Source organism: Lithobates pipiens, unplaced genomic scaffold, assembly GCF_037356315.1.
Source record: "Lithobates pipiens isolate NorthernLeopardFrog02 unplaced genomic scaffold, aLitPip1_a1.2 Scaffold_30, whole genome shotgun sequence".
In the NCBI taxonomy this organism is placed as follows: domain Eukaryota; kingdom Metazoa; phylum Chordata; class Amphibia; order Anura; family Ranidae; genus Lithobates; species Lithobates pipiens.
In genome coordinates, this window is record NW_027507791.1 from 58,728,291 (window position 1) to 58,752,692 (window position 24,402).

General features: G+C 41.7%; 1 protein-coding gene across 2 annotated transcripts in view; it reads right to left on the reverse strand.

Annotated features, from left to right (window-relative positions):
• LOC143942888 (uncharacterized) overlaps positions 1-24,402 on the reverse strand; it is a 199,022-nt gene that overhangs the window by 9,152 nt on the left and 165,468 nt on the right. For both annotated transcript variants that reach the window (XM_077464294.1, XM_077464293.1), the window contains exons 16-22: positions 21,965-22,093; positions 19,501-19,629; positions 16,307-16,435; positions 13,418-13,546; positions 10,778-10,990; positions 6,868-6,983; positions 5,469-5,598 (exon numbers count right to left, since the gene is read on the reverse strand). In XM_077464294.1, coding sequence (XP_077320420.1) covers positions 5,469-5,598; positions 6,868-6,983; positions 10,778-10,990; positions 13,418-13,546; positions 16,307-16,435; positions 19,501-19,629; positions 21,965-22,093 — 975 coding nt within the window. The remainder of the gene's footprint in view (positions 1-5,468; positions 5,599-6,867; positions 6,984-10,777; positions 10,991-13,417; positions 13,547-16,306; positions 16,436-19,500; positions 19,630-21,964; positions 22,094-24,402) is intronic.

Here is a 24,402-nt window from a genome sequence, read left to right on the forward strand (position 1 = left end):
AAAATAAAAAACAAAAAAATCCGTAAGTATTGGCAGCCTTTGCCATGACACTCCAAATATTCTTTTTGTTGGAACCCATAAAAGCAACACTGTGTTTTATATCCCACATGTTTACTCTATATAGTGATTGGCCTCATTTAAAGTCCCGCTGACCACTTTCCCTTTTCTTTGTCTAAAATTTAGGATGGAGGCCAATTACTTTTGGTGCCTTGGACCACATCACACTCCAAATTGAGCTCAGGTGTCGATCATCCTTTAGATGTTTCTACAACTTGATTGGAGTCCACCTGTGGTAAATCCATTTGATTAGACATGATTTGGAAAGGCACACACCTGTCTATATAAGGTCCCACAGTTAACAGTGCATGTCAGAGCACAAACCAAGTCCAAGGAATTGTCTGTAGACCACAGAGACAGGATTGTTTCTGCAGCATTGAAGGTCCCAATGACCACAGTGGCCCCCATCATCCGTAAACGGAAGAAGTTCCTGGCCATGCTGAGTGATCGGGGGAGAAGGGCATTAGTCAGGGAGGTGACCAAGAACCCGATGGTCACTATGACAGAGCTCCAGCATTTCTCTGTGGAGAGAGGAGAACCTTCCAGAAGAATAACCATTTCTGCAGCACTCCGCCAATCAGGTCTGTATGGTAGAATGGCCAGACGGAAGCCATTTATCAGTAAAAGGCATGTGACAGCCCACCTGGAGCTTGCCAAAAGGCACCCGAAGGACTCTCAGATCATAAGAAACAAAATTCTCCGATCTGATGAAACAAAGATTGAACTCTTTGGACTGAATGGAAAGCATCTTGTCTGGAGGAAAGCAGGCACCGCTCATCACCGGGCCAATACTATCCCTTCAGTGAAGCATGGGGGTGGCAGCATCATGCTGTGGGGATGTTTTTCAGTGGCAGGAACTGGGAGACTAGTCAGGATCAAGAGAAAGATGAATGCATCATCCTTGATGAAAACCTGTTCCAAAGCGCTCTGGACCTCAGACTGGGGCGAAGGTTCATCTTCCAACAGGACAACGACTCCAAGCACACAGCCAAGGTAACAAAGGAGTGGCTACAGGACAACTCTGTGAATGTCCCTGAGTGGCCCAGCCAGAGCCCAGACTTGAACCCGATTGAACATCACTGGAGAAATCTGAATATGGCTATGCACCAACACTCTCCATGCAACCTTATGGAGCTTGAGAGGTTCTGCAAAGAAGAATGGGAGAAACTGCCCAAAAATAAGTGTGCCAAGCTTGTAGCATCATACTCAAAAAGACTTGAGGCTGTAATTGGTGTCAAAAGGGGCTTCAACAAAGTATTGAGCAAAGGCTGTGAATATTTATGTACATGGGATTTTTTTTTTCGTTTTTTATTTTTAAAAAAATTGCAAAGATTTCAAATAAACTTCTTTCACGTTGTCATTATGGGGTATTGTTTACAGAATTTTGAGGAAAAGAAAGAATTTCATCAATTTTGGAAGAAGGGTGTAACATAACAAAATGTGGAAAAAGTGAAGCGATGTGTATACTTTCCGGATGCACTACAAACCCCCCCAATTTTTTTTTTATAATGCAGCTTACAGGTCCTTAGATGTGGTGGCTGCATTCGTTTTCTATTTTTCAGGCATTTCTGGTAAGATCAACAGGTATTCTCTATTCTAGCTGAAGTCTGATGTTATAAGCCTCAGAAAAGAAAACGAAACTTGGCCACATACTGCCAGATTTTTGAACTACCATTCATGAAAGATTCTTCAACAGGGAATTCGATACGTCCATCGCGACTCAAAGAATTTTTGTTCAACTGCCATACTAATGTATAGAATGTTAACATTCAAATTTCCTTTGGTATAGTAAATTAATACAATAAAAAGCATTTTTATCAACTGAGAACCACAGTTAGTTTGAGCCTTCAAATGATTCTCAATCATGTCGTCGAAAGCTAACATTGATTTGTCCCCATTAAGATCTAAGCTTAGTCAAAGCTTTTTTTTAAATAATCAGCACAAGGGATGGTACTTACAAACAATGCAAAGTGTCCCTTGCATAGGTGTGCACAGCCTATTGCATTAGGGTGTGCACCCCAAAGCTCAAACACACTAGATGTGTGTGTGTGGATGTGTGTGTGTGTATATATATATATATATATATATATATATATATATATATATATATATATATATATATATATATACAGTGGTGTGAAAAAGTGTTTGCCCCCTTCCTCATTTCCTGTTCCTTTGCATGTTTGTCACACTTAAGTGTTTCGGAACATCAAACCAATTTAAACAATAGTCAAGGACAACACAAGTAAACACAAAATGCAATTTGTAAATGAAGGTGTTTATTATTAAAGGTGAAAAAAAATCCAAACCATCATGGCCCTGTGTGAAAAAGTGATTGCCCCCCTTGTTAAAACATACAATAACTGTGGTTGTCCACACCTGAGTTCAATTTCTATAGCCACACCCAGGCCTGATTATTGCCATACCTGTTCACAATCAAGGCATCACTTAATTAGGAGCTGCTTGACACAGTAAGGTCCACCAGAAGATCCTTAAAAGCTACACATCATGCCGAGACCCAAAGAAATTCAGGAACAATTGAGAAAGAAAGTAATTGAGATCTATCAGTCTGGAAAGGGTTATAAAGCCATTTCCAAAGCTTTGGGAATCCAGCAAACCACAGTGAGAGCCATTATCCACAAATGGCGAAGACATGGAACAGTGGTGAACCTTCCCAGGAGTGGCCGGCCGCCCAAAATTACCCCAAGAGCGCAGCGACGACTCATCCAAGAGGTCACAAAAGACCCCACAACAACGTCCAAGGAACTGCAGGCCTCACTTGCCTCAGTTAAGGTCAGCGTTCATGCCTCCACCATCAGGAAAAGACTGGGCAAAAATGGCCTGCATGGCAGAGTTCCAAGGAGAAAACCACTGCTGAGCAAAAAGAACATCAAAGCTCGTCTCAATTTCTCCACAACACATCTTGATGATCCCCAAGACTTTTGGGACAACATTCTGTGGACCGATGAGACAAAAGTGGAACTCTTTGGAAGGTGTGTGTCCAAGTATATCTGGTGTAGAAGGAACACTGCATTTCATAAAAAGAACATTATACCAACAGTAAAATATGGTGGTGGTAGTGTGATGGTCTGGGGCTGTTTTGCTGCTTCAGGACCTGGAAGACTTGCCGTGATAAAAGAAACTATGAATTCTGCTGTCTACCAAGAGATCCTGAAGGAGAATGTCCGACCATCTGTTCGTGTACTCAAGCTGAAACGAACTTGGGTTCTGCAGCAGGACAATGATCCTAAACACACCAGCAAGTCCACCACCGAATGGCTGAAGAAAAACAAAATGAAGACTTTGGAGTGGCCTAGCCAAAGTCCTGACCTGAATCCTATTGAGATGTTGTGGTATGACCTTAAAAAGGCCGTTCATGCTCGAAAACCCTCTAATGTAACTGAATTAGGACAATTCTGCAAAGATGAGTGGGCCAAAATTCCTCCAGGACGCTGTAAAAGCCTCATTGCACGTTATCGCAAATGCTTGGTTGCAGTTGTTGCTGCTAAGGGTGGCCCAACCAGTTATTAGGTTTAGGGGGCAATCACTTTTTCACACAGGGCCATGATGGTTTGGATTTTTTTTCACCTTTAATAATAAACACCTTCATTTACAAATTGCATTTTGTGTTTACTTGTGTTGTCCTTGACTATTGTTTAAATTGGTTTGATGTTTTGAAACACTTAAGTGTGACAAACATGCAAAGGAACAGGAAATGAGGAAGGGGGCAAACACTTTTTCACACCACTGTATATATATACATATATATATATATATATATACACATATACACATATAATATATATATATATATATATATATATATATATATATATATATATATATATACACATATACACACACATACACACACACACACACAGTACACAGTAGTAGGTATAGCAGTAGGGCAATGGACAATGCCAGTAGAGTAGAGCAGAGATTGTAGATTGGTTTCAGCAGTTTATTTTTACAATTAAATTTTTTTATTATTTAAAAAATATATATTTTTAATAAAAACTTTTTTATTATTATTTTTTTTTACAATTTAGAAGGAGCCCATTGGGGGGGCTTTGGTGAAATATCAAGGGTCTAAACAGAACCCTGATGTCTCACTTTTGAGAGAGAGAAAGGAACTGAGGACAGAGAATCCCCAGTCCCTTTCTTTGCAGCAAAGCAGCAGGGGGTATCTGCACAGCACAGGGTGATTAGGGTGTGCCCAGGCACACCTGGCAAATCCTGTGCGCACGCCTATGGTCCCTTGTACAGCTGGCTCTGGATTTAGTTGAAATCTTCGGTCCTTGATTCCCCCCACCCCTGCAATGGTAATATTTTTTTTGCTGTGGGGATTAATAGGAGCTGAGGGACCTTCCATAAGTACTCGCCAAGAGTGGCGACTATGACTGCCCTTTGCGTCCCCTCCTACTTACTATACCTTCCATGAATGAGAATCACTCTATTAATAGAGGATGGGCAAATTAAAGCGGACAATGAGTCCATCTATTAAATCTTCTGCCCTTGTTGTTTTAACTTTGGATAGTAAAACATTTTTTTTTCTGCCAGACAATACCCTATACAACCCACTTCCTGCACAGCTCTCTCCCTCTCATGAGTTTGCCAGGAAGGGAGAGGGTGAGTCATAAGAGGGTCAATGAGAGCTGCAGAGCGGCAGGCGTGCCTCTGTGTGTCTGTGTAAATCCAGGAAGTGAACAGGCAGCAACTTCAGCTGCCCACAGTTAAAATGGTTGCAGCCAGACTCAGTGGAGGGATATTTTTGCAGCATATTTGGCAACTATAGAATCACAGTAGATATCAAATAATATGCAAAGTGGTTGGAGGGAAGCTTCAGAATGGCAAAGATATTTTTATTACAAATTATGTGAGCAGACTGCAGTTCCTTTTTAATGAAATGCCCCCCTCCCCCATGCATAGCTCCTTTTTCATTCATGGCTTCTATGAATAGAGGAGGGGAGCAGAAAGTGTAGGGATTGTCAGAACTCCTGACAAGTATATATGACAGGTCACTTGGCTCGTGTTAACCCCTGCTGCACTGGAAAATTATAGTGACGAGGGTAGAGGGAATCAGGAGACTGATAATTTCAACTAAATCTGCAGCTACCAGCAAAAGAGACACTTGGCATTGATTGTAAGTACTGTCCCTTGTGCTGATTATTTTTTTAATGTTTTGACTAAACTTAGGCTTTAACCATTAGAAAATCAACCAAATGCTTTGAAAATATATATATTTTTTTAATGAAATTCTACCAGTGAATGGCCATCTTTATGCAGCCAAGACGGGTAAGCTGCAATATATTACATTTTTTGTTTTGGGTTTAGATACTTTTTAAGAAATGGAATGCGAAACCCAAGTATTCAATATGTATGTGGTCGTGTACTCTACCCCGACATACCTTTGTGATTCATAGGTGCCCCCTGATGTTTCCAGTCAGCTGGCAGCGTAGCGTTGTAATCTGGACCGTAGCCACTCATTCGTTCCCTCTCAGCATTCATGGCATTGGAGTAATGAGGATTGCAGTTCATCTGAACAAAGAGACGCAGTTATACCCACGCAGTGCTAAACTAATATGGTATATTTTTGGACTCATTTTTAAAAGAACTGTAGAAACCTGGTGGCAACCATTAGATCCATTTCTTCGATTGAATATAGTACACTCAAATCTGATATTCTATGGCACATTTGCACATCCAATGGTGTTTACAGTACATTTTTTTATCAGAATTCTATAATCAATCATTTATGGTTTTCCCATAGGTAGGCTACTCTCTGATGGCTGGAGAAGTATTTCTGTAGAGCAGGGGTCTTTAAACTTTCTGAACAAAGGGCCAGTTTACTGCCTTTGAAGCTTTAGAGGGGTCAGACTATGGCCAGTGAGATTAGAAAACGCTGTGGTGTCAGTGAGAACAAACAATGCCCCATCATTGGTTTTAGTGGAAGGAATAGTGCTCTATTGTTGGTGTCAGTGGAAGAAATGGTGCCCCATTGTTGCCATTCAAGGTAGGAATGTTGCTCCATCGTTTGTGTCTACAGAAGAAATGGTGCCCCATCATTGGTATCTGTGGGAGGAATGGTACCCCATCATTGGTGTCTGTGGAAGGAATGGTGCCCCATCATTGGTATCTGTTGGAGGAATGATATCCCACTATTGGTGTCTGTGGGAGGAATGATATCCCACTATTGGTGTCTGTGGGAGGAATGGTGCCCCATCATTGGTGTCTGTGAGAGGAATGGTATCCCACTATTGGTGTCTGTGGGAGGAATGGTACCCCATCATTGTTGTCTGTGGGAAGAATGGTACCCCATCATTGGTGTCTGTGGAAGGAATGGTGCCCCATCATTGGTGTCTGTGGGAGGAATGATATCCCACTATTGGTGTCTGTGGGAGGAATGGTACCCCATTATTGGTGTCTGTGGGAGGAATGGTATCCCACTATTGGTATCTGTGGAAGGAATGGTGCCCCATCATTGGTGTCTGTGGGAAGAATGGTACCCCATCATTGGTGTCTGTGGGAAGAATGGTACCCCATCATTGGTGTCTGTGGGAAGAATGGTACCCCATGATTGGTGTTTGTGGAAGAAATGGTACCCCAAAGGCAAGCAAAGGACTACATATGGTCCACAGCCACAGTTTAAAGACCACTGCTGTAGAGAGATCCTTGAAAAAACAGCAGTGCAATAAAGATATATTTTGGGTTCAGGCAGAAAACTACTGGAAAGGTCAAGGCTACAAATCCCTGCGCTACTTTATTTGTTAGATCTGATTTCTTATACTCTGAACAATGCGACTTTACCTTTTTAGAACCGGGCCTGTCATGGCTGCTGGGTATAGGTGGAAGGGTGGGGCCGCACTGAGAAAGTGTATGGTAGCTGGGGTTTGAGTAGTAATGCATGTGGCTGGGTGGTACATCTGCAAAAAAAAAAAAAGACACTTACATTGTGGTCACTACATATAAATGTTGAATTTACATATTGTACAATCATATCAGCCCCTGATTGAAGGAGCTTACATAGTAACATAGTTAGGTTGAAAAAAGACACAAGTCCATCTAGTTCAACCAAAAAAAATAAAAAATACAATCCCATATACACAATCCTTCGCCCACAGATATATTAAAGGTTAGTACCCAGTTATAGTATGTACATTTAAGAAAGAGTCCAGGGCTTTTTTGAAGCAATCTACTGAGCTGGCCAGAACCACCTCTGGAGGAAGTCTATTCCACATTTTCGCAGCTCTTACTGTGAAAAAACCTTTCCGTATTTGGAGATGAAATCTTTTTGCCTCTAGATGTAAAGAGTGCCCCCTTGTCCTCTGTGATGTCCTTATGCCACGTACATACGGTCAGATTTTCTGGTGGGAAATGTTTGATGTGAGCTTGTTATCGCAAAGTCCGACCATGTGTATGCTTCATCGAACATTTGCTGTCGGAATTTCCACCCACAAATGTTTGAGAGCAGGTTCTCAAATTTTGCGCCAACAAAATACAGTACAGTATCGGAAAATTGATCAATCCCACTGCACTGACAGACAACTAATTTCTCAAGGCCCAAAAATGCCAGGACAGTACAAATATCCCCCAAATTACCCCTTTTTGGAAAACACACAGTCCAATGTATTTAGTAGGAGGCATTGCAAGTGTTTTGAAGTTGTCATTTTTTTTCTTACATACTGTCACCAGTACAGTACAGTACAGTACAGCGTCATCATATATCTGGTGTGGTAGTGATCTGGGACACTGACTGATAAAATTTATAATTTTTTCAAGTTCTTTTTATTACATATTTTTTTCTTTTTTTTTATTTCTTCTTTTTTTACGATTCTTTTTTGCTTACTGCGACCAGAGCAACACAGTTTTACCATAGTAACAACGCACACTATTATTGCTTGTAACAGTGAATTTTACTGCTATAAACATCAATTTTTACTGAATTATTATTAACTGGTTGCCCAACAAATATATTGACTATTCATTTAACAACATTATTAAAATATTTAATGGAATGAAAATATATCATCTAGGATGGATTAAAGGTCAATATCCACTTACACAACATGGCCAATGGATTATGGAAACCTGGTCATTACATTTATATGAGCTTGTTGGACATCCCACTCCAAAACTATGGACATTTATATGGAACGTCCCGCTCATAATCACATCAAACTCTTCTGGGAAGGCTTTTAATAAGATTTTGGGCTGTGTTTGTAGGAATTTGGACCTATTCAGCAAAAAGAGCATTTGTGATGTAAGGTGCTCATGTTGGATGGAAAGACCTGTTTCGTAAATTGGTGTTTCAATTCAATTCATAAGCGTTAAAAAGGGTTGACGTGCAGGACGCTCAGGTTCCTTCACGCTTGTCAAACCATGTCATTATGGATCTGCAGTTGTGCACTTACTGGAATAGAAAAGGACCTTTCCAAAACTAAGAAGTCAGAAATACACAATTATCTAAAATGTCTTTATATGCCATGGCATTAACAGCACCCTTCATTGGAAACACCTGAAAGCAATCATTTCCACATATTATTGCTTATATAGTAGTTATGATGGTAAGGTTTCCACAAATCTTTGGCCATATGATGGAGGTGTATTTTTGAAAGAATTTTTTTTTTTTTTAAGAGTGATAAACCGAATAACTTTTATTTTATTTCCAGAAATTAGGAGAATTATGGTCAACAAGCCTTGTAATATTCTTTGGCATTTTGGAGTTTTGGCCTTTTTTCTTTGCATTATAACTTAGGGGCATTTATTGTCTGTGTAATAAATTCAGGGACAGAGAATATACAAGGTTTGCACTTAAAGTGGTTGTAAACCCTTACAAACCACTTTGACCTACAGGTAAGTCTAGATTAAGGCTTACCTGTAGGTCCAAGAAATATCTCCTAAACCTATACGGTTTAGGAGATATTTACCTGAAGACAGCCACCGCTATCTACGGCACATGCACCATAGACAGCGGCGCGCAGGCGCACTGGGCAAGCCGCAGATCGCGGCGATATGCCGCGAGTGTCGGCTCCCGCGTGCTCCGGCGAATCACAGCAGCGAGACCCACCAAGAAGGTGGACGCTCCGAACTACAGAGGACAGTGGTGACTTCGCTGGCTCCTGTGTCAGGTAAGTGACACATAATGGGGTAGTATGCGATGCACAGTAGTCCATTATGCTTTACCTTTGCAGGGAATCAAAGAGGAAGTAAACCCATCAGGGTTTACTTCCTCTTTAACATGGTTCTAAAGGCAAAAGTTTTTTTCACCTTAATGTAGGGCTCTCAAACTTTCTAAACCAAGGGTCAGTTTACTGTCCTAGGGGGGCCGGACTGTGGCCACCAATAGTACACAATGTCCCAGCTTCAGTGGGAGTAAAAAAATCCCTCATCAGTGGTGTCATTAGGTGGAATTACGCCCTATCATTGGTGTCATTGGGAGGAACTGTGCTCCATCATTGATGTTATTGTTAGAAATTATTCCCCAAGTGATGTCATTGGGAGGAATTGTGCCCTTCATTGGTGTCAATGAATGAAATAGTTCCCCAAGGGCCAGATAAAAGCAAGCAAAGGGCGCATCCAGGTTATGGGACAAAGTTTGGAGACCACAGCTCACTACCCCAGCCCCCCCCCCCCCCATACCAACTGTACTTATCTGAGCCCAATCTGGATCCAGTGCTGTGCACAAGAGCAGCCACTTTTTCTCTCTCCTCACTGCACAGAGAGGCCGCAGCAGGAGCCATTGACAGTGGGGGGGCAGGGCTAAGCTGAGCTCTGTGTGTCAGTAGACATACAGAGTGCGGCTCATGATCAGACCTGCACGAGTGCCCCCATAGCACACGGCGTGCTATGGGGGCACTAGGTAGGGGGAGAAGCTGATTATGGGCTAACAGTAATAACATGAAAGAAAGTCAGCTGACTAGAAGATAACCATGACATAGAAACCAACTATGCACAGTACATGTAGGAAAGATATAATATTACTCATATACATTTACAAGTACTAGCTATGTATATTACACCTATATTTAACATCTGTAAACCATGCAAGACGCCAAATATAAGTGGTGATTTCCTTTAAAGCCCAAATTAATCCTCCAATGTATACAGTATTAGCTAACACATTTCAAATGCAACAAAACAAAAGGTGTGTAAAGTCTTGTCATTCAGTTTTAAGCGGCCACAATTGAAAAGTCTTCCCCCATGCAGCGGAAAAGGACCCTTGCTCTATGATGGGAAGCAGTGGTCTCTCTGCAGTGGATGGGAAGCAGTGGTCTCTCTGCAGTGGTTCGACACCTCCCCCTTCCCAAGCAAGCACAGGGAGAACATGCAAACCTCATGTTTACAGTGTCCTGACAGGGAATTTTGTAAGGCAGGAGTGCTAACTGTTGAGTCACTAGATGCACTTTTATAGAGTAAAAATATAGCAACATCTAGTTTCTCGAGGTCTAGTTTTGGAAAGCTGCCAAAATATGAAATAAATCTAAAAGTCTGACACATAATAACCAAATCTGAAATCTTAATGCAAAAAAAGAGGTCATAGCCAATTGTTTCTTTTGCCATTTTCAAAATTTTCCCATTGTGTAAAAATAATTGCAACCTAGATTAAGAAGTGTCTTATTTGTCCCAATTTCTTGCACAGATGGGTCTGGGGTCCACCTTTAAATAGAAAAATGTAAAAACAATTAAAACTTTAATAGATCTGTACACGTCGTATTACCTGGTACTTCGTATTCACCACTGGCCGGCCTGTTGGATGTATACGTCACAGCTAAGTTACGGCTCTCCTTGTCTTTTTGCCAATGTCTGTATGCTAGGAAGAACGCGATCAGCGCCACAACCAAGATTACTAAGGCAATGATGCCGATCATGGGTCCAATGGAGTCCGTAGGTATTGAAGTCTTCGGCACTATCGTGACATCCATGGCGGGAGCTGTGTACATAAAACACTTAGCTGAAATACTGCTGGAAAAACATATATATGTATATATATATATATATATATATATATATATATATATATATATATATATATGTATGTATATATATATATAGATATAGATATGCAGCGCCCTCTACTTTTAGGTAGGTACTTAGTGGTGCTTTTGATAGCGTAGGGTGTAGAGACAGGTAAATTTGGCCAGGGCCATATCTTTTTGCTGGGCCTGGTTGTGGATTCAGTGTTGGCAGTGTCATGAAAGGGGGGGGGGGGGGGGGGGGGTTGTGGCCGCCTACACTTGGGCTCTGGGATGCTGGGATGCCTCCTCTGCTGGACGGTAGGTATGCTGAACAAAGAGGATGGGCTGAGACCTGAGTGGCAGGAAACCCCATGTGGGAGAACTGACCAATGGTTAATTTGAGTGGTCACAGAAGGAGGTCTCTCATAAAAGGGGGGGGGGAGTTCAAGGTTGGAGTTCGGGTTCAGGCTGAGGCCTGGGAGTTCAGAGAACCCGGAGCCAGATAGCCGGAGGTGACTCTAGGGAGGCCAAAGTCGGGCCCCTGGAGAGGAGTCATCATGTAGCGCTGGAGGAATACCGGACGTCCCAGGCGGGGATGTACCGGACTGTAGGAACTAAGAGGAGGAAGAAGACTGGGAAACAACCTTCTGTGAGTAGAGCGTGGACTGTTGTTGGGAGAGTGCAAACCCAGTGGATCTATTCAGAAACTTTATGCTGTGTATCCAAGGACCACAGTATCAAGCATTTCTCGGGGCTAGTGAAGGAGGTTGGACACTGCAAGTCACGGAAATAGGCGGTGAGGCCTAGGACTTTGAGTTTCAACTTCCACAGCTTTATTCAGAGTAATGCTCATCTGTCCATAGTGAGAGTACGTTAGAGAGAGAAATGGAACCAGAGAAGGATCGCTGGAAGGGAATCTAATTAACAAAGCTACGGCTATGGTTTAATATCCCCTTTCAATTCCAAGTTGGGGTTTAACAGGGCATCTCATATGCTTCATTGGACAGCCCTATAAATGTATTCCCAAATAAAGCAACCTGAAAAGTTCAGAGTGTGAAGTGCTGTGTCATGGAATTGCATGGGAGGATTGGAACTGGAGCAGGCTGGCAAAAGGTAAAAGAACAAAATCAGCAGCCCCCATGGGGGTACCGCTATATTATATATATATATATATATATATATATATATATATATATATATATATATATATATATACTGTATATATATATATATATATATATGGTCTCTCGGTCCTCCCACATTAGTTGGCTGGCATGAAGGAAGCCAGAATCGGCTTTGATCGGGTCTCGGATCTAGTAACCCGAAATAGATGTCATGTCACTTCTGGTTTACAGAAGACTTAAAGGTGACGGATTTTTAAAAAATGCCAGCTTTCAAAACTGCCAAACTTGTCGTTTTGAATGCTTTTAAGTGCAAAGGAGGGATTTGGGATCTTATAGACCCAAGATCTCTCCATAAAGAGTACCTATCACTGCCTATTATTGTCACAAGGGATGTTTACATTGGTGACAGCAAAGGTAGTGAGATGGCGATCTGAAGGTTGATCACTCACTTTCTGGTTAGCTGCTAAAAGTAAACACTGTGATTGCATTATGGCTGCTTAAGTCTGCCATTAGGGGAACATTGGGGGAACATTGCAAGGTTCCCTGCACTGGGGTGCCAGGGGCCGTCTTGGTGGAGTCTGCATCTGATTTGACACAGAGCTCTCCTGAGCTGTGGGCAGCCATTCTGGATATAGCAAGGCTGTATACAGTATATATATATATATATATATATATATATATATATATATATATATATAGCATCCCGCTGGGTCATTTTGGCATGGCAACAGTGTGGGGAGCACATAGACAGGGACGGGCTCCTGCTAGTTAGGGAAAGATTATAGGCTAAGCAACCGGAAAGTTTCCAGAGCAGTTGGGATGGCTGAGCCATTAAGACTACCTGTAGTTTGGAGAAGGACCTTTACTAGCCAGCTTGCTATCTAAATTGGCACATCCTGTATACTGTTCTGCCAGCACGGTACCCCTTCTGGAAGGCCACAATTTATAATCCTCAAGGACACCTGCCTCTTGAAGCAATCCTTAAGCTTGCCATATGTAAATCTTGCATTACTGTATGGGATTGTGATGGGTGTGTACAAATTTCTTACTACCCAAAGTTTAACTTTGGCAAAGCAAGTGCATTGATGTAAGTGCTATTTGTTACACAAACCCAAGAAGACATGTCATGTTCTTACGGCTAGCCCTGTCCTCACATAAGTCCTTCAAATTTTACTGTCTGACTTTTCGAAGCCAATAAATGTAAAACTTTGCCTGCTATACATTACTGCACTTTTTGTACTGTCATAAAAAAGAAACAAAAAGCAGTTCTTTCCTTACCTTTCTCACAGCGTGTACCTGACCAGCCTGCTTCACACCGGCAGTGACCCGTCACATGGTCGCAGGTGGCATTATAGAGACAGTCGCAGGGCTGGTGGCATTTCAGGCCATAGGTTTTAGGAGGGCACTCTAAATGAAAAAAAATATATAGTATGTTGGTAGCTGACTAAACTAAATTATCTGAAGACTTTGCACCCAGTTTAAAACATGAACATTTTATAATATATCTGTACTGGGCATAAATAGTTGATCAATAGAGTGGATTGTTTAGGGCAGTTCTTTGGAATTTTAGAGAAACACTGTGGTCTAAATCCCATTGTATCTTTTGACCGAAGCGAGATTTACTTCAAATGTCTTCATAAAGTTAAAGCCCCATACACACTATCAGATTGTCTGCTGAGTTTTTCCTTCAGATTTACCAAAACCATGTAGTAGAAGGGCCTGCCTGATTGCATACACATTGAAACTCCTAAGGTTTGACCTCATATTATATGGTTTTGGTAAATCTGAAGGAAAAACTCAGCAGACAATCTGATAGTGTGTACAGGGCTTTAGACATACAGTATATACAACCAGTTTTAAGTGTATCTTTTTTTTTTTACTGTTTTGGAAGGGTTACTCCAGCCTTTCTCAACCTTTTCACTGTAGAGGAACCCTTAAAATAACTTTCCCATCTCAGGTAAACCTCTGCTAAAAATGACTATATCTACAACTCATGATACATTAGTGTGATGGTCAGTGAGAAGAATTCTCCTTACACTTGTGGTCATTGGAAAGTATTACCCCCTTACAGATAGCTAAAAAGATCAATGGTGTCAGTGGGAACTTATCTGAGAGGCAGAAATTGCTCCTTGCTCAAGGAACCCCTAGCAACCACTGGCTGAACCCTAGTTGAGAAACCCTGGATTAGACCCTCAGTCAAGTTTTTATTACTGTCTGTGTCCCTATTGGGAAGAGTAAGCCCTTGTACACACGGTCGGAGATTCCGTCGGAATGTTTCCTATTGGAGCGTTTTGTCGGATATTCCGACTGTGTGTGGTTTGCATCGGACTGTTTCCGTTGGAATATCCGTTGGACTAACTTTTCCAACTTGCCAGAAATATTTTCCGACAAAATGCTCCGATCAGACATACTCCGATCATGTGTAGCCTACTCCGATGGACAAAGTGCCACGCATGCTCAGATCAAATTCCTAGACCAAAGCTATTGGCTACTAGCCTGAACGTAGTCCTGTTGTAATGAAATAACGTCATCACGTTATGTACAATCTGATTTTCCGACAACTTAGTCCGTGTGTATGCAACATCACTTCCGGACCTCTTCCGGAATTAATCCGTCAGAATAACTCCGATGGATTTGGTTGTCGGAATCTCCGACCGTGTGTACAAGGGCTTACACTTCTTTTTTGTACTGGTAACCATCATCAATGAGAAAGAACTTCATGGGAAATTCTAACATTTAGAGTTGACCCTGAACAAGAAATCTTCCAGTGGAGACACCTGTTTTGTAGGCAACTATCTAAAAGGGGAATTACCATCACTTTGGGAGATTTCCCTTCTATAGTCACTAGCAATAATCACTGTTTTCTTCCAGGAAGGGGGGATGGAGGTGGAGAAAGCCCCCCATCCCTGCTGGGAGAATACAATGGCTTGGAGGGAAATACACTGTCTGTGTTGATTGGGGAATTGAGTGAAATTCTATGGCTGGCCTAACTTAGGTTTGCAACCACCACATAGTCATTCCTCAAATCTTTTATTTTTCTTGCAAAATTCCTTCAAAGTATTCCTTAAGCCCAAAATGTATTCAGTGCCGGCTTCAAGATGTCCGTGGTGCAGACAGTGGGATAAGTGTTTACTGAGAGGCTATATCCTTGTCTGAGAGTCAGCATATCAGCCTGGTCAGGTTGATATAAGACAACGGAGACTAAAGCAGGCCATAGACTATGCGATTTTCTTTCAGGCAATCATGGTGGTATTCTCCCCGTAGAAGGTGGGGGGGCAGAAAGCCGTCCCAGCCCAGTAGAACACAATGATTATTGCTAGTGGCTAAAAATCTCACAAGCTGGTTGTACCCAAGTCGATTGATGGATAGGAATCAGCCTGCCTATAGATGGATCAAATCTAGGCCAGTCCCTGCTGAACCGGCCAGCATTTGAACCATTTATGGCCGGCTTAAATTATCCTACCTGTATTCCTTTTGCTGGGATAACCACTCTGCTTTGTATGCTAGCTCCATACAATCCCATGAAGGATGACTTTAAAGCAAGAATAACAATAATGATAATACAAAATGCATAGCTCCCAACTGTCCCTGGTTTTGAGGGACTGTCCCTGATTTGGAACAAAGTCCCTCTGTCCCTCATTCCTACTCATTTGTCCCTCATTTTGGTCTGATCTATATAGTTTTATATAAAATGCACTTTTTTATATTTCAAGAAGTGCTTCCCAGTGCTAAACCTTTCATCCATTTTCTACTTGATGTGATTGTAGCTGTATTAGAGCAATTGTGACAGAAAATTGAGTACTGTCCGTGATACTTTTTTTATTTTTATTGTATGTTAGTGCAAATAAAAAAAGTATCACGGACAGTACTCAATTTTCTCTATCCAATTTCTAAATAGCTGCATTTATACATTTCAAAACCAAGTATAAAGGAATAGTAGTGATTAAAAAAAAAAAGCACTTGTGGGTTTAACCAATCATTTTTTGTTATAATTCTCCTTTAAGGGGGCGTGGCAGGGGGTGTGTCCTTTGCCTGTCTACTTTTGCTAATAGATGTCCCTCATTCCCATCTCAAAACATTGGGAGGTATGCAAAATATGCAGCCACTAAAATGATTTATTTTCCATTTATTGATCTAGATGTAACCAATTGTTTTAAATATACTTACTAATATCACAGAAAGGACCAATATATCCAGGCAGGCAGGAACACTTCCCATTCATGTGATCACATTCTGCTCCATTTTGGCATCTGCATTTGTTCACACAATTTTCTCCGTATGATCCCAGGGGACAGACTAAGCAAAATAGGACACAATGTATGGTATAACATTTTGTCAGCTCTCATTGCACTCATCTAACTTTCTTTAACCACCTCAATACCGGGCACTTACACCCCCCTTCCTGCCCAGGCCATTTTTCAGCCTTCAGTGCTGTCACACTTTGAATGACAATTGCGCGGTCATGCTACACTGTAACCATGTGAAATTGTTATCATTTTCTTCACACAAATACAGCTTTCTTTTGGTGGTATTTAATTACTCCTGGGTTTTTTATTTAAAAAAAAAAAAAAAAAAAAAGACCAAAAATTTTGAAAAAAAAAAAGTTTTTCTTAATTTCTATCAGTAAATTTTGTAAATAAGTAATTTTCTGATGGGCACTGATAGGCTGCACTGATGGGCACTGATGAGTTGACACTTATGGGTACTGATTAGGTGTCACTGATGAGGAGGCATGAATATGCAGCACTGATGGGCACTGATAGGTGGCACTGATATGTGACACTGATGAGCACTGATAGGTAGCACTGATGGGTGGCACTGGTTGGCACAGATAGGCAACACCTGTGGGCACAGATAGGCAGCACTGGTGGGCACAGATATGGCAGCACTGATGGGTGGCACAGGTGTGCACTAATGGGCATTGATGGGTGGCATAGATGGGCATTGATGGGCAGCACTGACTGGCATCACTAACGGCCACTGATTGCTGGCCTTTGTGGGCATTGATTGCTGGCACTTGTGGGCACAGGTTGGTGGCAATTGTGGGCACATGTTGGCAGTGGTAGACAATCGTTGCTGGTACTGGTGGGCACTTAATTGTAATCAGAGCACTGATGATCAGTGCCCTGATTACATACCTAGCTGTCCCCGGCTATAGCCGCCAGCTGTATCACGGGAGCGTGCCCGCAGGTGCTTTTCACCATGCGAGGGAGCTCACATGAACGTGAGAAGTACCTGCAGGAGGAAGCAGAGACAGCCGCCGAGGAACCCAAGAAGAGCAGGTTCGGGGCCACTCTGTGCAAAACGAGCTGCACAGTGGAGGTAAGTATTACATATTTGTTATTTTTTTTTTTTTTTTTTACTTTACAATCCCTTTAAGGGGCCCTATGTACTTAGTGTGTATAACAAGAAGTATATAAACACCCCTACAAAATATTGAGTTCAGATGTTTCCAGTGAAGGGTACTATCATTATCACTACAGCATACAAAGACAATTTAGGCAACCTTGTGGCAACAATTTGGCGAAGGTCCGTTTCTCTTCCAGTATGACTGTGCCACAAAACCAGCTGCATAAAGACACGAGTTGATGAGTTTGGTGTGGAGAAACTTAAAAGTATTATTTTTTTTTAATTTGGAAAGAGTGAAGAGAGATTAGAACACCTGTTGGGTTTTATTGCTGTCTGTGCCTCCATTAGGGAGATTAATCCTCTATTTGTCTTGGTTACCATTATCATTGAAAGTGAAAGAAAATCCCAAATTTTGGGTTGTCCCCAGAAAAGTAATAGAGGCGACATCTTCCAATGGGCACACTAGTTCTGGTGACCAGGGGGCCCCCAAGGGATTTCCATAATTTGCAGGGATTTCCTCTCCTGCTTTGGCTATAAGACAGGAAGTGAAGAAAAATCTTCCCAATGGGACACAGATGGCAAAAAATAAACTGACAGGGGATATAACCCTCCCTTATTCTATCCAAAATGAAAAAAAGTTTTGCCTATAGTTCTACTTTAGAGCTCATTTACACTTGCTTCGGCTTCAAACACACATTAACGACTAGTTTAAACTTGCTTCAAAACAAGGCTTCACACAGGCTTTGTTAAAGCTCTCTGAACGCTAGTCAAAGCCCTTGTCACTTAATAAAATGGTTAGCTTATGGTCCTGTTTACATCTGCTTTTGCTTTGCTTTGGCTTTGCTTCAAAAATTATGCCCCATATAGCTTTAGTGGTGCTCCAAAGTGCCTTCAAAGCCTCCATAGACGTCTACGGCAAAGCTTGCATGAAGCCCCACTGCAGCCCCACCGAAGCCTCATCAAAGCCCCATGAAGCCTCGTTGAAGCCCCACAAAGCCTCACCAAAACCCCACCAAAGGCTTGTCGAAGCCCCTTTGAAGCTCCACCAAAGCCTCATCGAAGCCCCACAAAGCCTCATCGATGCACCAAGCAAAAGCAAGGTGTAAACAGGACTGTAAGCTAACCATTTTATTTAGTGACAGGGGCTATGACTGGCATTCAGAGATCTTTAACAAAGCCTGTCTGAAGCCATGTTTTGAAGCAACTGTAAACTCCGGCTTCAACGAGGCTTCGGACAGACTTTGTTAAAGCTCTCTGAATGCTAATCAAAGCTCATGCCACTAAATAAAATGGTTAGCTTACAGTCCTGTTTACACCGGCTTTTGCTTTGCTTCGGCTTCGCTTCAAAAATTATACCCCATATAGCTTCAGTGGTGCTTCAAAGCCTCTTCAAAGCCTCCATAGAAGTCTATGGCAAAGCTCCCTTGAAGTCCCATAAAGCCTCACCGAAGCCCAATCGAAGCTCAACCAAAGCCCCACCCAAGCCTCATCGAAGCCTTGTGGAAGCACCAAGAAAAAGCAGGTGTAAAAAGGACTGTAAGCTAACCATTTTATTTAGTGATAGGTGCTTTGACTGGCGTTCAAAGAGCTTTAACAAAGCGTGTCCGAAGCAATGTTTTGAAGCAAGTGTAAACTAGCCCTAAGGGGGTCTAAACATTCTAAACAGACATAAAAATCTAAAATCTTGTGTGAAGCCCTCCCAGGAGGGTGGAGGCTGTTATAGCTAAATGGAACGTATAATGGCATGAAGGGGGGGGGGCACTCCGTACTATTGCCCTAGATTTTTGAATGGAATGTCCAGCACGCTCATATACTGTAGGTGTGATGGTCAGGTGTTAACAAACAAAATACTATCAGTACATATATTAACCCCATACAATTTCCAGAATATAATATTTTTGTTGGGCCTTTAAAACTGTCTTCTTCATAAGTTTTGTTAATTAGGGATGAATAATGGACATACGGATACAAACTTGGGAATAAAGGAAACTTCAGACATGCAGCAGTTTTACCTTCAGAACACATTTTTCCAGTCCATCCAGAAGAACAGACACAAGTTCCATCAATTGGATTACAATGCCCTCCATTTTGGCAATAACAGGTGTTAGCGCAGTCCTTCCCCCAAAGTCCCAGTGAACATGCTAAAGAAATATTATACAGTATGTTTAGTATATTTTTTATTTTTTTTGCTGAAAATATAAGAAAACACCAACAAAATAGGACTACAAATAAACATGCTTTCATTTAAATAAAGTTTAGAACAGCATATTGGATTACAGGTCAACAGTATAGGCTTGCTGCACTTGGGTTCTGGTTTCATGACCACCAAGAACATTATCCTATGAAGCTCTTATGTCATTAAATTAGTTTCTTCTCGAGGCTTCCGTTTTCTCCCATAAAACTAACTCTGGTTATGTAGCTTGTCATCGTTGTGGCCCTAGATCAGGGATCTCCAAAATGCGGCCCGGGGGCCAGATGTGGCCCTTTGCCTGCCATTATCTTCCCCTTGGGGCACTATTCATCCCACTGACGTAAGAGACTATTCTGCCTTCTGACACCAAATATGGAACATAATTCATGCCACTGGTACCAATGGGGCACTAGTTCTCCCCCTAAATGTCAAAGATGGGCACTGTTCACTTCAATTAATACCTGGAAAGTTTTCTATTCCGACTGACCATAGTCCGGCCCCCCCTAAAGTCTGAAGAACAGTAAACTGGCCCTTTGTTTAGAAAGTTTGGAGACCCCTGCCCTAGATCATGTAAATAGATTATTGTGACAAGGAAATTCAATTGTAAGCTTTTCTAGTGACGGGTTTCACCTCTGGTGATATCAGGACTCATGGGTAGTTGACTTTTTAGCACCTACCTGAACTGAAATATCTGTTTCAGATTTGCTGACCTTTCAATTTCTAGCATTTTATATGTGTGGTTTTGAAGAATGCCTATGGGCACTTGGACTGGGGTCGTCTTGGGCAAGACAAATATGGAAACAGCTATACTTTTTGTAGACGACCCGTAGCCATGTTGTTACTTGTGTCACCACTAAACTTGGCCATGGACAATATACATGGGTTGACCAACTAATCTTTTTTTGACTTTTTGAAGCTGATATGCTTTAACTTGTCCTCACGGCAGGTATTAATGAACATAACATTAATAACCACTTGCCGACCACCCTATAGCAGTTTGACTGCTACAGAGCAGTTGCTGTGAGCAGGATCACGTATATATACTTGATCCTGCACTTCCGGATAGGGGGTGTGAATGAATGGCGGCAGTGGCTCGCTCCCGATGTGATTACACAAAGCGGGAGCTGATCAGCGGGTACCGCACCCGCCGATCATCAACAACAGAGACAGAACTGCAAGCTGCCTATGTAAACAAGGCAGACTGTCGTTCTGACAGGAGGGAAGGCATTGATCCTGTGTCTCTGCAAAGCAGGGACTAGGATCCATGTCTTCCCCGAGAAAAAGCACCTCCCACAGTTTAGGAAAAAAACTGGTTAACCCTTTCATCGCCCCTGATGTTAACCCCTTCCCAGCCATTGTCACTAGTACAGTGACAGTGAATATCTTTTAGCACCAATCATCGTATTAGTGGCACTGGTTCCCAAAGTGTCAATTAATTTTAGAATGTCTGTCACAATATTGCAGCCCTGCTATAAGTTGCTGTTTGCTGCCATACTAGTAAAAAATTAATAAATAAATAGAAATATCCCATAGTTTGTAGACGCTATAACCTTTGCGCAAACCAATCGATATATACTTATTGGGATATTGTTTTTACCAAAAATATGTAGCAGAATACATATTGGCCTGAACTGATGAAGAAATTCGATTTCTCAATTTTTACATTGACATGTTTTATAGCAGAAAGTAAAAAATTTAGTTTTTCTTCAAAATTGTCTTTCTTTGCTTATAGCGCAAAAAATAAAAAACGCAGAGGTGATCAAACACCACCAAAAAGCTCTATTGGTGAAAAAAAAGGACATACCTTTTTTTGTGGGTACAGCGTCGCATGAACATGCAATTTTCAGTTAAAGTAACGCAGTGCCGTATCACAAACAAAATGGTCTGGTCAGGAAGGGGGATACATCTTATGGTGGTCAAGTGGTAAAGATAGCCTAGTGGTTCCTCTCTAGTGGTAGTCATTACATTGGAACTTCTTTCATTTATGGAATACTAGCCTTTTGTGGGGGGAAAGCAGCACCATAATCCCACAAAATCTGTCTAAAAGGATGAATCAATCATTGGTCATCCTAGGATGGAGATTATGAAAATCACACCAGTAAGTTACAGGTACTCCATAATGACTGTCCATGGACAAGCCTACATAGCCAGTACAGCTAGTACAATGTTGGTAGTGACACACGGTAATTAAATAGTATAGACAATCCTGATAACTAAACAGGTTGTTTTGCTGGCGGTACGTGACTGGCCAAAATTTGTGAAACATTCTTTAGGGGCTTTTTTACCTTCAGAGCAAGTCTTTCCAGTCCATCCTGGCAAACAGTTACATGACCCATCTACAGGACTGCACTGCCCTCCATGCTGGCAATTGCAGCTGCTGGAGCAGTCTTTTCCCCAAGATCCTGGAGAACAGGCTAAAAAAAAAATTAGGAATGGTTTAATTAATATACAGTTAAAAAAAAATGAATGTGATATGTGCATATATTATAAAACCGTTTGCTCATCAATGAGTAGAGCTGATTAGGGGTATAGCTAAAGCCCAACCCAATGGCGTTCCCCCACGTCTATCAGTATACTGTTCCTGAGATCTCCACGTCCAGAGCCAGTCTATGGCCATGATGAAGTCAGGAACAGTTCATTGCACAAGACCACTGGGCCGCAGAGTTCTGCTTTAAAGAGTAACTTAAATCCTCTAATACAGGGATATGCAATTAGCGGACCTCCAGCTGTTGTAAAACTACAAGTCCCATTATGCACTGCCTCTGGGTGTCATGCTTATGGCTGTCAGAGTCTTACTATGCCTCATGGGACTTGTAGTTCTGCAACAGCTGGAGGTCTGCTAATTGCATATCCCTGCTCTAATATCTGAGCCCTCATCTTTGGGACCTGACAAATGCCTGTAGCACATCCGGGCAACCATGGGAGGTTTCTGCAACACACGGGCATCCATGGGAGGTTTCTGCATACATGAACACACCTGAATCCCCCACACGTACGCAGGTGTACGCTGGGAGATAAAACAGGAACATAAAAGCTATAAAGAGGAAAAGTGGCAGATCAACATGTGTTTTAGGTAACCCGGTATTTCTACAATAAGGGTATAAAGGGCCAAACTGGCCTAAGACACATAAAGCTATTATAAGGTGATGATCTTCTTAAACAAAGAAAAGGGCCTGGAAGCAAGACGTGAAACCTTAGAGGTGTAAAACCTGTGGGGGAAGGCTTTATATGTATCCAAGAAACCAAAGCCTCATATACACAATCGGATTTTCTGATGGGAATTATGTGATGACAGGTGTTGGCGGAGAATCTGACCGTTTGTACGCTCCATCGGATAATTGTTGTCGGATTTTCCGCGGGCAAATGTTGGGTGGCAGGCTTTAAAATTTTCCGTGGACAAATGTCTGTTGTCGGATTTTCCAAGCGTGTGTACACAAATCCATGTCCAAAGTACAAACACGCATGCTCGGAAGCAAGGACAAGCCGGAAGCGGTCGGTCTTGTAAACTAGTGCTCGTAATGGAGAATTAACATTTGTGACGCAGCAAATTATGAAATCGCGAAATGCAGCGCACAATTGTCTTCTTCTTTAATGGGATAATAATGAAGCTGCTTTGCTGGTGATACTGATGGAGTTATGGTAAACAAATTTTTAAAGGCTTTTTTTTCTAGCGATATCAAGAATAATATTATAAGTTTTTTTTTTTTTTGGGCAAGTTAACACCATTATCCCGGAATTTTTAAGCTCAAAGATACAGCTATGTTGGTGTCCCTTGTTAATTTTACATTGTATTTTTTAAAATGTAACTGCCTACTTCCATACTGTCATTTGAAGTAAAACACATAGCCACGTATTATTCTACACAATTTTTTTTACTGTGCATAAAAAAAGAAAATAAATAAAATTAGACACGCTATTTGCCAATAGAACTTAACCAAGAAGTGCATTCTATTCATCCAAAAATATAGAAAATATAACAAATCAAATCATTATTCAACCAAAAAATAAAATAAAAGCCTCATGCATCCTGCTTCTCAATATAGGGGGTCAACAATGCCAAGAGTTGGTGAAAGCAGGGGTCCGTCATCCAGAGATAATTCCGAAAATCATCTGGATTATTCTCCTGGAGCTCCCGCAGCAAAGGAATGTGACATAATTGTTCACTGTTGTATAGGACCCCTCCATGTAAGAATGTACATCGCTTTCTGAGTGAGTAATAAACCCTTCCCTGGTTAAGAAGTGCATCCAGCCTGTGTGTAACTTGCTGTGCAGATACTGGTAGCATTGCTAGCAATACCCTGAGAGGCCCTGTGTCAAAGGGACATAACAGTGGCGACGAGGATTGTGGATTTTAGCACACATGGCTTTCATAGGGTTTATTCAACCATTTGATCCTGCTGCTGAATCATCATAACAGTCACGATTAATAAAGCAACCAATTTTTGGTCCAATAACTCCTCCTCCTGTTCCTGGACTGGACTTGGGTCAAAGCAATAACTCCAAGGCCCAATAATAAATAACACGTTATCTCCTCCGATTCTGCAACATGGCTGGTTGATGTTCAGAAACAAACTGAAAAATGCGAACTGAAAAGTGCGAACTGAAAAGCGCAAAATGAAAAGCGTGAATCAACACTCACCAAACTTCTACTAACACAAAATTAGCAGAAGGAGCCCAAAGGGTGGTGCTAAAGCAGGGGTGCCCAACCAGTGGGCCAGGGGCC